At 48.7% G+C, this 12,903-nt stretch overlaps 7 protein-coding genes across 7 annotated transcripts in view; 3 read left to right on the top strand and 4 right to left on the bottom strand.

Annotated features, from left to right (window-relative positions):
- EJ05DRAFT_542606 (FabD/lysophospholipase-like protein) overlaps positions 1–2,399 on the top strand; it is a gene marked incomplete at its 5' end in the record, with an annotated part of 2,559 nt that extends 160 nt beyond the window's left edge. The window contains 6 exons of the mRNA XM_033749732.1: positions 120–189; positions 238–822; positions 868–1,224; positions 1,276–1,330; positions 1,381–1,407; positions 1,472–2,399. Of these exons, the coding sequence (XP_033594922.1) occupies positions 120–189; positions 238–822; positions 868–1,224; positions 1,276–1,330; positions 1,381–1,407; positions 1,472–2,360 (1,983 nt within the window). The 3' untranslated portion in view covers positions 2,361–2,399. The remainder of the gene's footprint in view (positions 1–119; positions 190–237; positions 823–867; positions 1,225–1,275; positions 1,331–1,380; positions 1,408–1,471) is intronic.
- A 466-nt stretch (positions 2,400–2,865) lies between these two features.
- EJ05DRAFT_515628 (uncharacterized protein) lies at positions 2,866–3,419 on the bottom strand (the record flags this gene model as incomplete). The annotated part of the gene is made up of 1 exon (XM_033748618.1): positions 2,866–3,419. The coding sequence occupies one exon, from the start codon at positions 3,417–3,419 to the stop codon at positions 3,039–3,041; it is 381 nt and encodes a 126-aa protein (XP_033594923.1). The 3' UTR covers positions 2,866–3,038.
- Positions 3,420–4,001: 582 nt separating this feature from the next.
- Positions 4,002–4,508, bottom strand: EJ05DRAFT_515629 (uncharacterized protein; the record flags this gene model as incomplete). Its single annotated transcript, XM_033748619.1, has 3 exons — positions 4,002–4,219; positions 4,266–4,362; positions 4,416–4,508. The coding sequence occupies 3 exons, from the start codon at positions 4,506–4,508 to the stop codon at positions 4,002–4,004; spliced, it is 408 nt and encodes a 135-aa protein (XP_033594924.1).
- A 909-nt stretch (positions 4,509–5,417) lies between these two features.
- EJ05DRAFT_526855 (uncharacterized protein) lies at positions 5,418–7,200 on the bottom strand (the record flags this gene model as incomplete). The annotated part of the gene is made up of 3 exons (XM_033748881.1): positions 5,418–6,415; positions 6,485–6,796; positions 6,844–7,200. The coding sequence occupies 3 exons, from the start codon at positions 7,198–7,200 to the stop codon at positions 5,456–5,458; spliced, it is 1,629 nt and encodes a 542-aa protein (XP_033594925.1). The 3' UTR covers positions 5,418–5,455.
- A 142-nt stretch (positions 7,201–7,342) lies between these two features.
- Positions 7,343–7,839, bottom strand: EJ05DRAFT_515630 (uncharacterized protein). Its single transcript, XM_033748620.1, has 2 exons — positions 7,609–7,839; positions 7,343–7,557 (listed from the first exon to the last, which is right to left on the bottom strand). The coding sequence occupies exons 1-2, from the start codon at positions 7,786–7,788 to the stop codon at positions 7,429–7,431; spliced, it is 309 nt and encodes a 102-aa protein (XP_033594926.1). The 5' UTR covers positions 7,789–7,839; the 3' UTR covers positions 7,343–7,428.
- A 2,582-nt stretch (positions 7,840–10,421) lies between these two features.
- EJ05DRAFT_481271 (uncharacterized protein) lies at positions 10,422–11,241 on the top strand. The gene is made up of 2 exons (XM_033745035.1): positions 10,422–10,896; positions 10,949–11,241. Exon 1 carries the CDS (start codon positions 10,653–10,655, stop codon positions 10,860–10,862), a length of 210 nt encoding a protein of 69 aa, XP_033594927.1. The 5' UTR covers positions 10,422–10,652; the 3' UTR covers positions 10,863–10,896; positions 10,949–11,241.
- Positions 11,242–11,514: 273 nt separating this feature from the next.
- Positions 11,515–12,487, top strand: EJ05DRAFT_481272 (uncharacterized protein). The gene is made up of 2 exons (XM_033745036.1): positions 11,515–11,828; positions 11,887–12,487. The coding sequence occupies exons 1-2, from the start codon at positions 11,656–11,658 to the stop codon at positions 12,455–12,457; spliced, it is 744 nt and encodes a 247-aa protein (XP_033594928.1). The 5' UTR covers positions 11,515–11,655; the 3' UTR covers positions 12,458–12,487.
- Positions 12,488–12,903: the final 416 nt, after the last annotated feature.

Raw genomic sequence — 12,903 nt, forward strand, 5'->3', positions numbered from 1 at the left:
CTGAATCGTCCGCAGAGCCGCTCGATTGCGTTATCGCGTCGCGGGCTACTCGTCCGGTACCCAGTGACCTTGGCCAACACTTGGCTAACGTGTTTGCTCTACTCACATCCACATCACAGTTAGCCGAGTTCGCTGTGCCAATGCTAGCATCATGTCTCTTTCTCGACAGCTACCCACCGGACTCGCATTGTAAGTAATGGATCTCTTTGTCTCATACCGAGTCTAACAACAAGCAAGGTTTTGAACCGAGTGAGGTTTTCTCGAAGCTCTATGCTCGAGCTTTCGATGGAGTTTGCCCGGACAGTCGCGTAATTGCCTTTTCCGATTCCGCTGACGTGCTACTACGCACTGGCCTCCTTCAGATGCTACAACAGCATTTTCAACGATACTTCGCGGAGCACACTCAGCCAGACGGATTGTCCGCAGTTGCGATTCATCAGAGAAACCTAAAGCGATTCTGCGGTCGGTGGGGGGCCCTACGAAGCGAACGTACCTGCCTCAGCTGTACACTACGCACTCCGCAGTATGCACTCGAGTGCAGCCATATGTTGTGCGAAAACTGCGTCGTTATACACGGCGAACAAGAGCAGCACCATCCATATCTATATCGTGTTTGTGTGTGTCCTCTTTGCCACATGGGAATGCAGCGGGAGATCCGAGTTCGTGTGCATCCACCGACGGCAGGCGTTAGTATCCTTTGCATTGACGGCGGAGGCACGAGAGGCATCGTACCGTTGACGATCATGCAACGCATCCAGGACTGTATCGACCTCCCAATCCCTTTCCAGCAATATTTCAAGCTCGCGTTCGGTGTGAGCTCCGGTACGTAGAGGCGAAGAAGTGGAATGGCTGCACTGACCACGGTAGGAGGGCTAATCATCATGAACATGTTTTTCAACGGCTCAACTATTGAGGAGTCCACTCAGCTGTTTAAGCAGATGGCGGTTGCCATCTTCAACCCGCGTAAAAGCTGGGGTCTGCCGGTACTTTCGCGTTTCTGGCGGTCCGTCATGACAATCTTCGCCGATGGGCTGTATCCGGTAAAAGACATCGAGAGTGTGCTGAAGAAGGTCTTTCATCCAGGGCAAAGTATCCTAGGCGCATCCTTTGCGACAGCTGCAGGGACCAGGATAGGTCTGCCAGTGGCAACAGTGCACACACATCCAGCGTGTCGTATCTTCACGAACTACAACGGGGTTGGTGCGAGGCTTGCGAGTCCAACAGGTGCGTTCAGCTCCTTGCTTTGCCCCATCGGACCTAACTGCGCTGTGGTAGGTGAGCCCACCATTCGGGCGGAAGATGGATTTGGGAAGGTGCCGCAATGGGAAGTGTTCGTTAACCTCCCTCCTGTTTTTAGAACTCCCTACTAACCTTACTAAGCGCTCGTGCCATCTCTGCCGCCCCAGGGTCAGATCATGATTTCCTACCTCATAGAAAGCACGACTTTGTACATGAACTAATGCCAGTCTAGATTCTTCCCAGCTGCCCACATCGACCAAGTCGGGACGTTCCAAGATGCCGGGCCGCTCGAGAACAACCCCATTAGCCAGGCGCTGTCGGAGATGCGCGCGCTGTTTCCGTACGTCGCGGAGCCAGACATGGTCTTGTCACTAGGTACGGGCGAGCCAGCACCAGCAGCATACGAGGCCGACAAGCAGGACCGCCGTAGCCTGCGCAAGTCTGGCATGTTCACGAGGGCTCGCGATCTCCTTCTGGAGAAGATGCGTGACGGAACTGTGAGACGTGTATTGAACGGCATCCGCTCCGCGACCCAGACTGCGCAACGCATCCATCGCCTTAATGTTCATTTCGAAGGGTCGGAGCCGCGGCTTGACGATACCGCTATGATACCTTCGCTCGCGTCCCTGGCTGCAGGTGATGTGAGAATCTCGGGCGGCGTTGAGGCTGTGGCCCGCGCCGCAGTCGCGTCGCTCTTCTATTTTGAGCTAGACAGAATGCCGCAAGGACCAGGGGAATCTCTAGAGGTCGCCGGCAGCATACGCTGCGTCTTGGGCCCGGCCGACGATGGTTTTGATGCGCTGATAAGGCGGCTCGCAGAGGGCAAGGCATGCTTTATGGTGGATGTGCGGCCTCTTCCCGGTGTGGTTGGCGACCGATCCTTCGCCGACGCTAGTGGAAGATTCTGCAAAAGAATCGAATTCGTGTCGCGTGGACAGTTCACATTGTGGCTCAAGTTGGATGATGCGACAACTCACATCAGTGGCTCGCCCTTTTCGATTGACCGACTCATCAAAGCCCAAGGCCTGGACGCGCAATTTGGACGCGCTGATCACCAAAAGAGGAAAGCATCATTTGACCATAATAATGTTGGGCGACGCAAGAAGCAGAGAATTAGTTAGCGTCAATTTGTATATTATAGATATAGGGGTATATATAGTACGATGGTAATAGATAAAACTATTGTTGATACTACGGTTCGTGTGCGCGCGCGACATGCGTGCATCAACTGCCAAGCTTTCTCATGTGACTATGGACAAACATATGGAGTCAAAATGCCGGCCGAGAGCGTGTCTGTCTCGGTCTTAGCTGGCGTTACCGAAACCTTGCTTTGCTTCCAGAGTTTGATTTCCTGGAACCGGTGCTATCACGAATATAGGTTAAATACTACGTGGGCTTATTGTGCGACGCTGGCATCCTATCCGTATATCCATAGTTACATCCATGGGAAAGCTTGGCGCCCGATGTTCGCCCATGTCACCAACACACACGATTTAGTATAATTAACATTTTTATCTATTACCGCCGTATAATACCTATATAGCTATAAAAATTACTATATATTAGTTCTATATAATCCTACGAGCCCGCGCTGGAAAGACCAGAGCTCAAGCAAGATGTTGCTTTCGGAGAGGTTGCCATGGCAGAAGCCAGCGTTGTGCAATTTGCAAATCAATTCTTGCAATTCCTTCCACTCCTCTCAAGTCGTGCGGTGCAAGCGACGTCAGACTTCCCATTCTGTAGCCAACAATTGTTTGCTTGTCCATTATTGCTTCACCTGTCGTAACAACTGGTAGGTGTTACTCTCGAATTTGGGGCAAAAGGTTGATTTCGTGACGGATCAGGGCTCTGGGCAGCTCCGTCGGTTGAGCAAACTTCAGAACGGTATTTGGGCTTGTAAATTCTTGTCGAACACATGCATTCGAGCAAAATCTGATAAGACGATAGTCTTTCCATAGCCTAGAAAGTGACAGGAAGTGAGGAATGATTGAGGCCAAAGGTTTCCATGCCCGTGAAAAGTCTTCAACAATATCTGGGAATTCAATATAACAAGTGTAGGTTCCACGCGTGGCAGTAATCAACGGCGGTGAAATCGGATGAGCTGTGGCGAATGGCGTACAACTCGACGATGTAGTCGGCAGGTTTTGTTGCATGATGGGTTCGGCGCGATCCACGGACATGGCCGGTAGTACCCTCACGCTCAGCTCTCTCATAGGAAAAGCGCAGCGCCGAGGTGAACCAGGCTTCCACTGATTGCTCCGAGCAGCCCCTTGATGTTGAATCGGGACATGGGTTGTCAACTGTAGCTAGGTGATACTGTCACCTACCGTTTCAGAATGGACTCCTCCTATGTGATAGTACGACTCTAAAGCGCATCCTTGCAAAACAAAATTATTGGCAAAGCCACGCAATGCCTCTCACTGCAATTTGCAAGTCGAAAGTTGAGATGCATAGAAGGGTCGATTTAGGTTGTAATTGTCCGCTCCTTTGGAAGTGATGGTGGCAGTCCATTTTTATACACACGTTGCTAGCATCTGGTCCATTTTCCAAGAACTCCGTCATGGGTGTGCTTCATGTACAATCACGTACAGAACCAACATATACAAATGCGTAAGTGGACTACGATTGACACAAGGCTGTAGAGAAGCTTATGGAAACTCTTGTCCAGCATTAGCGCTAACGACGCTGCGCTCATTAAGCTCATCAACAAACTTCAAAACTTCATAAACATAGATGATGCATGCGCCTCCGGCCCTCGTGTGTCATCCGGGTCGACGACAGAAAATCTTGTACGTAGCATTACTACTGTCGCGTTCCACAGCTTTGCACGGGTCGGTTATCGCATTGCCCTGAGAATCAACAATCGAAAGCTTTTTCCCCTGCGATAATGCCGTGTTGATGCTTCTCAGAGCCTGTTCTGCTTGTACTCTTCGTGTGTCGTTTTCCATCGCATGAGCATAAGCATGCAAGTTAGCAATGACTAGAAGTTCTCAGCACTACGATCTATCTGATGAAGGGTACAGTACCGTCTTCTGGGATGAGCACGCGCCAGTCTCTATTACTTAGTAGCAGGACAAAGACATCGGTTTGGGAAAGGAGCATGCCTGTCTCGCAAAAAATGACCTGCTTGATATGAGTTAGATCCAGGTGACGAGCTCTATTCATGGCGAACGTACTGTATAATTACGAACGATGACCTTCTTGATAGTCCACTCGAGTAGTGGATCATAAATATCCGTGAGAGTAGTGGTCGATACATCTCCAGTCATAACTAGGTCAGCTGAAACATTCGGAGGCCGATCGATTCTTCGTTTCTACTTTTGGGGGACAGCTCCATTAGCAGCCCATGTGTGCTTATTGTGGTCAAAATGAAGCGCACCGTCCTCCTAGGAATGCTTAGTAGATACTTTGCAAATGGATAGCGTACACTTTACATTAATTCTTTACACCGCCAACGTGTCAAAGGCCGTGAGATTGTGGTGACAGAAGAGGCCCGCTTGCATCTTGTATGGATACACAATCGCATATTCATCAAACCTATTCCCCGATACCTTCTTTCGCACGACTTCTGGGACGCTTATCTAGATCAAAAGGCAGAATCGCTTGATTGTGATGGAAGCGACCTTCGCGCGGCTGCAGCTGGCTTCTTACGGACGTACTCCCACCTTAATCAGGTACGAATCAGACTTTCACCTTGCGCAGCAGGACAGCTGCCGCCTTATAACGAAAAGCTCGCCGCTTCACACTATAGCTAATCGTGGTATCCAGCATCCAGCGCATCGCTCCTGTGACGCCGAAAACCAAGATCTCACCGATGCAAATGTGTTTCCTGCTGCTTACAGGCGTGCCAACGAGAAGGTACCAGTAAAGCTAGCCAATCGACGAGTTTCGTGGCTCTCAACATGCCTTTCAAAACGCCTTTGGTAGTTCTCCTCTTTGTCACCTTCGTGAAGCTCATCATCGGGAGAAATCAGAAATGACGCAGCCTCCCAATCACGGTCTTTGTTAGGAGCATGGACTGGGTCGGTATCATTTACGATAGTAAAACACAGACGCGATTCCATCGTGCATCGATACTTACTAATCACAGTAACTGTGGGTCCGGTGTACGGTGCATTATTTGGAGTCATTGACTTTTTATTAGACGCGTATTGGCGACGGAGATTTAGATAGCTTGCTAGAATGTAGATTGGCGGATTTCAGGTACTCATCGATTTCAGTAGTGAGTAGCTGATCCAGGACCGGCCTCTGTACATTGCCGCAAATTCTTCAAACAGTCTGCCAGATCTGTGGCCTCTAAGTTTCGAAGAGTGGCACTTCTTTGAATCAGCTCAAGGACCATGGTCATTTCTTCTGAGCACACGATGGTAGGACTGGATTTCAGATTTGAGGGAGGAGCAGACCACGCATTTGTTCGAAGTCTCTTAAGAGTGTTGTACGCCGTTGTAGTGAGGTCTGTAATGAAAGGACACACTTTCATTACAAAGGAGACAGCGAATTCTTCTAGCTCCTTGGATCCAGGGTAGAGACCCAAAGGTATGTACCTGAACCACTCCTCCAGTATTTGAGCTTTATCGAACTCCTTAAATTCACTTGATTGTACACCGGGGCTCAGTATCGTGAGGAGCAAGTCAAAAAGGAGTTGGTGCGGCTCATCAGGAATGCGGCGATCAGACATATATCCTGGCAAGATAAACCAGATTTTGGTGTCTCTGACTTTAGGTGGTAACCAGATGCGAGTACATCCCTCGAGATACGCACGAGATACGACGTCCTGAGATGAGAGAAGTCGATTTGTAATGCTGATCGGGGAGTTCGGTGGGGCTACCGGTCCCTGAGGTTGGGATGAATGGCCCAGTTGAGACTCCTCCGCGCATGCATCTTCCATCGACCTTACGCCAATGTTGCATCCATCGTATTGTTGGTTGGAGGTCTCCGATATGGAAAGTAGAGTGGTCTCTGCCGAAAGGCTTTGCATCACTCCGGTACTGCCTTCTTTTCGATTATAGGGATGGCCATAACGCTGATATGCTTCGAATAAACAAGGAGCTCCTTGCTCGACGTCTGCGCGAGACTCGCCCCATGATATATCGACACGAAGCCTCCAATTGGAAATGTTGTGTGCTAGGATGACGTAGGGTAGAAATGTCCAGAGTGCAGTGACGACTATATCAGCCTACTTCTGTTAGTCACAGAGTCTGAGACGGCCGACGTATGGAGCGGTGTAAGTGAAGATTCCACTTACGCAGCGAATGTATATGACCCATTCACGCCTGAATTGAAGCCATAGTTGGGCAATTCGACAGATGGCTATGGGGATGTAGATATACCGCGACCACTGCAGTCGCCGCGCCTCGCAAACATCAATGGGGTCCAGTTGACGGGGATAGAATAAGGGCGTTGCGACGGCAGAGATCGCGCAGAAGATTGCGATGCCATCTGCTGATGTAAAGAAAGCTGAAATCGTAACGGCAATCGCAGAGATCGCCTCAAGGAAGAAGACGTAATATGATTCCGATTTCGCGTCCCAGTGAAAGCCTCTAGTCGACCATCGTCGCTATAAATGTTAGCATGGCTCGGTGCGTAGCAAGCACCGGCGCATACCATGATGTATGAGATAAGATAGGATACAAGCTGGATACCTGAAGCAGACAATGACTCCCAGACTTGGGTGTGCGTGTTATTACAAGCAGGCCATGATTCACAGACCTGCATATTCATATTATCGTCTTTCAGGGCTCTCAAGCCTACAATAGAGAGGACCAACAGGCTGGTAGGTACACCAACAATAGTGAGCTCCCAACGCCAAGTAAAGGCGGACTCTGGCTCGAAAGCCAAGCTGGAATTTTGCGACACCCATCGCCGGTATTGAGGTGTCAATAGTCGCAGGAACCAGCTTAGCATGCATATGCATAGAGCCAATGCTGCGCAGGGTAAGAGAGGTGTCATATTGATAGCCATATTGACTGTTAGAACACGGCCTTACAAGCCCCTCAACTTGGCAGGATAGGATCCGGATGCCCTGGGCTTTATAGCTATGACGGGCTGTGCGAAATCTCTCGGAGATCTTGCTGCTCATACATTTGTTTCCCAAATTCATGGTGATGCGGACCTCAAATGGTATGTCATGTACGTCACGCGGACTACTCGCGTACTGTTCGTGGAATGATCTGTATTGTACATAGCCTATCATCCCTCTGTCACAATCACATCATCGGCTACCCTATCTCTTCTCTGAACCAATTTCAACTTCTTGGAACGGGGGCAAGTCTCGAATAGTTTTGGCGTTACGCGAATCGGAATGGGGTAATTCTGGTCCTGTTGGCCTTGTTAGTACATTCTCCCAGATGATCAGCGCCTTCATCTTACTAGCATCTTCAGATCTGTCAGCCAAGAGACACCGTCCTCGGAGTCACATATATAAATCTTTTGACCGCGCCTTATGACGATGAAGATATCTGCGCCATAACTCTTCTTGAAAAGCACGCCTTTCCGAAGAAAATTGTCTTTAGCCTTGCGGAACTTTTTATTGACCAATTTTTGGCCCATGCTTACGAGTCAGGTAGGGCTATTTCGCATAAAGTACCAAGTTGCGAAGTATACCCCAGGTAAAGAGCTCATCGGGAGTGACTTACGGTAATGTATGCTCAGTCACTAAGGCTTTACTGAGCCGCAGACATTACTGAGCCGCAGACATTACTGAGCCGTCACACCTTACTGCGCCGTCACACTTCACTGAGCCACTACAATATTCAGCGCTAATATCGTTACGATTGAAACTGAGTCGTGAGAGATTCTGTCCTGGTGACTAGTCGCCAGCTGATCATGAAACCACATCGGCTTCCACCTGCCCTTTCCAGCGAAGATTTTCAGAAGTGGACTTGCCTAGGCTTCATATTGAAGTCCTGCCCCAAAGTAGACTGGCCTTTGCACAGTCGACAAGCCTTACCAAACCTGCGACTCGGTACTCTCTTATGGGTCATACTTGATAACAAGGAAGTCTAGAGTATGGACAACCTAGATCTTTTGGCGTTTATAGACAGTCAAGGTTATCACAAGTGTGTTTAAGCATTGGGTGGAAAGGACGAGTACTCGAAAGAAGATGGCAACAGCCAAGTACCAGTTCAATACGGGCTACTATCTTCTTGCCGTTATTACTGCGTCATCACAAGCTCCCATTCGTCCTTATAACTGTACCTGGCGGGCATATGATCAAACGTTTCTCTTTCTAGTCACCATGCCTGTTATATGTAGGACTCCTGCTACATCTCTATAACTTACATTTCATCGCAGCCAGTCTAGAGACTTGCCTCGGAGTGATAGCAATGAATGGGAACACGGACTAAATTAAGCTGTTCAGACTACATGTATATTGCTCAGGTCTTACTTAGCTAGACTAGACAGGACTGTCAATCAACTTTGTCACGCTTTACTCTACCGAAGTTCCCAGATTGAGAGGGCGCAGGCTCCACGTGCCTAACGCTGCGTGGCATTTCGCTGATAAACTGCATTATACCTTGCAGTGATGAGGGCGCGCAGCAAGCTCTTCACTCTCATGCCTAGTAAGATATGGGTCTGCGAGCCGCTGCGTGAACCGTTGAGCAATTGCTTTCACCGTAGAATACTGAGACTCGACTGAGCCACTCTGGGATCGACACTGGCAAGAACTTACTGAGTCTCTAACGTCGATATACAGAATGGGCCTCTTGCGCGCCCTTCTCCAGGACTCACGCCACTCGCGCCATTTAGGTCCACCCGAATGCGAATGCGGCAAGAAGATCCTACGTAGTTGAGCGGGAATATCTTTTGTCGCTTCAACGTTTTCATTGATCCTTCCTTCGTTGAGGTAGTACAAGATCCGGATGGCTTGGAATCCTAAGTTTCGACAAGACTAATGTGTGAAAGGGCGCGGGCTGCTACTGCTTTGGTTCCTGAGGCGATGAGATCGACAGGGCGCGCACTAAGTCCTCAGCATATCAATGTAAAAGGCTCAGTAACACGGCTTGCCGAGCCACATAAGTATCTCCTCATTCTCCATCGAGCGGCTTGTTAATGATCTTCTTGGCTCACTGATCATCAGAAGAAAAAGTCATCTTTTGATAGTTCTCGCGGCAGCATTGAACCAAAGATGAGAGCACTTGCGTGTACGGCAGCCCTGGCAATGTCCCTCCTTACGTTGGCAGTCGCAGCAGTGAATCCTACATTATACTCACCGAATTCTAATGCTATGTCTCCGACGCAGACGAGCAATGATGACAAACGATCACGTACGTATATACTTAAATGCAGCTCCTATCCAACTACTTACACATATATAGTGCATCGCCTCGGTTTCCACGGATGCCATGGTTACCATCACGGGCGTCCACCCCCGGACAGTCATTGCTGATTCCATGTTCGGTGCCCTCGCACACTACTTCTAGACTCTCAAATTGATCTTGGAAGGGAGTTAAACGATGTTTTCTGTGCGGGGAGGTCCTGGACAGACCTGAGCCGTCTTTGCTTTGTGTAATGTAATGATAGTTAAGATAGGAGGCTATCACACACAAAAAGAGACCAGCTGCATCAAGGCACCGTATATTAGATCCTGGCTGCATAAACATGTGAAATCGCAGGAGATGTCAAGAAACGTGAATTAGAGGCCAGTTTTCTTTTGTTATGCCCTCTCAACAGATATGGCGATTGTAGATATATACGAATCTTGCATATGTGTTGGTTTTTTAATAATGCAAAAGACAGTGCAAGGAGTGCGAAGTGTGTTCACAGAGCACTTTAGTCTACCTCGCGGTATATTTGAACCGGGCTGTCAGTTCTAGTAGTAGAATTGAAGTTGAGTGAAGTTTAGTAGATAGTCTGTCTAGAGTGAAGAAATAGCGTAAAAATACGGTAAATTTAAGTCTATATAGAAGATTTTCGTACGCCTAGACGACTTTTATATACCTAGATATATACTTAAGAGTACTAAGTCGTCTAAAACGTCTATTCGTTAAGTAACTATTAGTACTCGATGGAAGTTTTGGCCCGAAAAACCAGTTCTAGGCTCTAGCGTAGGTCATCGCAGAGGCGGGTCAGAATCTTAGTAGGATAAAGCTCAGGATTCGACTTTTTGGAATATCCTTGGACAGGAACTCTTTCGGCCAGAGCACTGCATTGTTTCAGCACTCACTTTACCTCTGCTTTCTCTCCACAATACCACGTACTTAACCCATACGGCGCCATATTCACGGGTTTTGAAGGGTCGAGATTGTCAATAGAGCTTGAGCTGACTTGTACCGTACATAATCGGGAAGTACTAGTTATATTGATAGGACCTGACTTCTTTTCCAAGTCAAATGCTCGAGCATCCAGCCGAGTAGAACAGAGCTGGAGCTGATCTATCCAATACTCTTCCTGGGTAATACGAAGCTCGAGCAATGCTACCTGCTCAGGGAGTCCATGATATGGGTCTATCTGGACGACCCGAGGCTCACATTCTCTCCAAGAGATATCTTCTGACGTGGTGTTCCATGTTGCGGTCGTCTCCTGCAGCGACTCCCAGTTTTCTTGTTGGAACTCGATTGGCCACGGAGATTGACATTGTCCCCTCAGAAGATCCAAGTCCGGCTCGAAGGAGTATTCATTGACGTCAGCGAACAAGTCGGAGGAGTTGCAGAATGCCTGGATCGTGTGAGTAATCCAAGGCAGACGTCGGAGATGGGGGCAAGTCCACTTCTGAAATGCTTCGCTAGAAAGAGCAGGTGCAAGCCAATGTAGTTTCATGATCAGCTAGCAACTAGTCACCAGGAAAGAATCTCTCACGGCTCGGCTTCACTCGTAACGATACTAGCGCTCAATAGTGTAGTGGCTCAATAAAGTCTGACGGCGCAGTAAAGTATGACGGCTCAGTAAAGTGTTGCTTCAAGAATTCGTGCCTCTGTAGTCATGTTGTCTAGAAGATGGCGATAAGCTCCTAGGTGGTACAAGAGTTTCTCAAAGATTCATATGCATGATGCACTGTACTTTCTTACTAGCGGACGCTGTGATTGATGGAGAACAAGCACTGTATTGTTTACTGAGTCCTCCGCGACAGTCGAAAGGCTCACTGCTAACCAGCTTAGTAGATCTTGTTACAGGGCCGTAAAGTACGAAGACTCGCCTAGAAGTCGGTCCACTGGTTGCCTGCTTACTGAGCCTTACAGAGACGCTTCCTGCGCGCCCTGTAGCTCTCATCACTGCAGGGATCAATCAACTTATACCTAGTACGATACATCAGCGAAATGGCACACAGCGTCGGCATGTGGGGCCTGCGCCTTTTCAGACTGCCTCTTCCGGACATCAGTATTTTCGAAACTTAGTATTTAAAGCACTTTTAGTTGTACTTACGCCCGGCAGAAATCTGGAGGGTACTGACTTTCTAGCGTCCGCCTTGACAGCAAGATGCAGTCGCAAACGCCTCTCGAACCATTGTCAGCGACTTCCCTAGGAGCAGAAACAGAGTGTGAAGTCCTCTCAGATGACCCCTATGCTATCTACATACCCCAGCAGCTCAATTATTCCGGGTTGCCTTCTAGGACTTCGAACGAGGTCTGTGGCTCCTACTACCCAGATATGTCAGTAGCCGAAGATCCATAGAACCCAGTATCGGACGCATCAGTTGACCTAGGGCAGCGATTGGACGGGTCAAATTAGCGGCAATCCAGCGACAAGCGTTCAATTCAATGTGGATTGGAATATGCCTTTGGCCAATTACCCGCCAGCGTCTCATTCAGTCGCAGTACAGACGCACCATCGACGGCAGAGAGCGACTACTAGCTACGTGTGCGAGATACCTGTGGAGACAAATACTGGCTGGTCGCAGTGTTCTAAGCAGTTTCGGAAGGAGAATCGCTATCTACGACACTTTGGGTCACACCTGGTGCCAAGTAGCAATAGTCTCTACCTGCCATGGCTTGTGCTTGACAACGACGAAATTCAGGAAATGGGTGATGCAGACATTGTGGCGTTTGTGGAGAGCCTTCGGTCGGACATGTTGAGCGCAAAGCAATGGAATAATTTTATTACTGCTGTTCAGAAAGCGAAGCCTACCGAGGAGGCTATGAAGATTATCGTGACGGTGTTTAGACACTGCGTTAGTAAAGACGAGAACACCCGTAAGAAGAAGAAAACGACAAGTTATCGATTTAGCACAGGCTATTACCTATGTAATGGAATCCACGAGCCCTTCGACGGCAATAAGTAGGATCTGCATTGGCCGGAGAAGTTATTCAACAATTTAATCTCAGTTCCCACTCATCGTTCTTATTGTAATGACTCCAGATATCGGAGAGAGCAAGGTGTTAGACACGACTTGTGAATTAAGTTAGAGGAGGAATAGACGAAGTGAGAAATGTGCCTCTGTACATGAAGCTCACTCCGCTCATCCGACGATCGTCGATTCCCTGTGGCATTAATTGACGGCACGATCATCTGAATTCCCGGAGATCAATGATGCTTCGACTCACTCTATTGGCCCTGTCCGCGTGCTCGGTACCAAAAGATCATCAATATGATCTCGCCTAACAGCAGGAAGAAGTGGGTGATGTACATGGTCTCCGCTGGAGCTAGGGCTCAAACTTACGTTGTGATTATGGCTAATAGTATTGTGAGACTATAGGGGAGACATAGTGCTGTGACACACTCCCAAGA

The sequence above is a fragment of the Pseudovirgaria hyperparasitica genome (assembly GCF_010093815.1).
Source record: "Pseudovirgaria hyperparasitica strain CBS 121739 unplaced genomic scaffold EJ05scaffold_55, whole genome shotgun sequence".
NCBI lineage: Eukaryota > Fungi > Ascomycota > Dothideomycetes > Acrospermales > Acrospermaceae > Pseudovirgaria > Pseudovirgaria hyperparasitica.

Bases quoted from the DNA above. Each gene is read 5' to 3' on its own strand.
- EJ05DRAFT_515630 (XM_033748620.1), bottom strand. From the start codon at position 7,788: ATGGGCCAAAAATTGGTCAATAAAAAGTTCCGCAAGGCTAAAGACAAT. The intron at 7,558-7,608 runs GTAAGATGAAGG...CAAGGCCAACAG, and splicing joins TGACAGATCTGAAGATGCTA to GACCAGAATTACCCCATTCC.
- EJ05DRAFT_481271 (XM_033745035.1), top strand. From the start codon at position 10,653: ATGCTACCTGCTCAGGGAGTCCATGATATGGGTCTATCTGGACGACCC.
- EJ05DRAFT_481272 (XM_033745036.1), top strand. From the start codon at position 11,656: ATGCAGTCGCAAACGCCTCTCGAACCATTGTCAGCGACTTCCCTAGGA. The intron at 11,829-11,886 runs GTCAGTAGCCGA...GACCTAGGGCAG, and splicing joins GGCTCCTACTACCCAGATAT to CGATTGGACGGGTCAAATTA.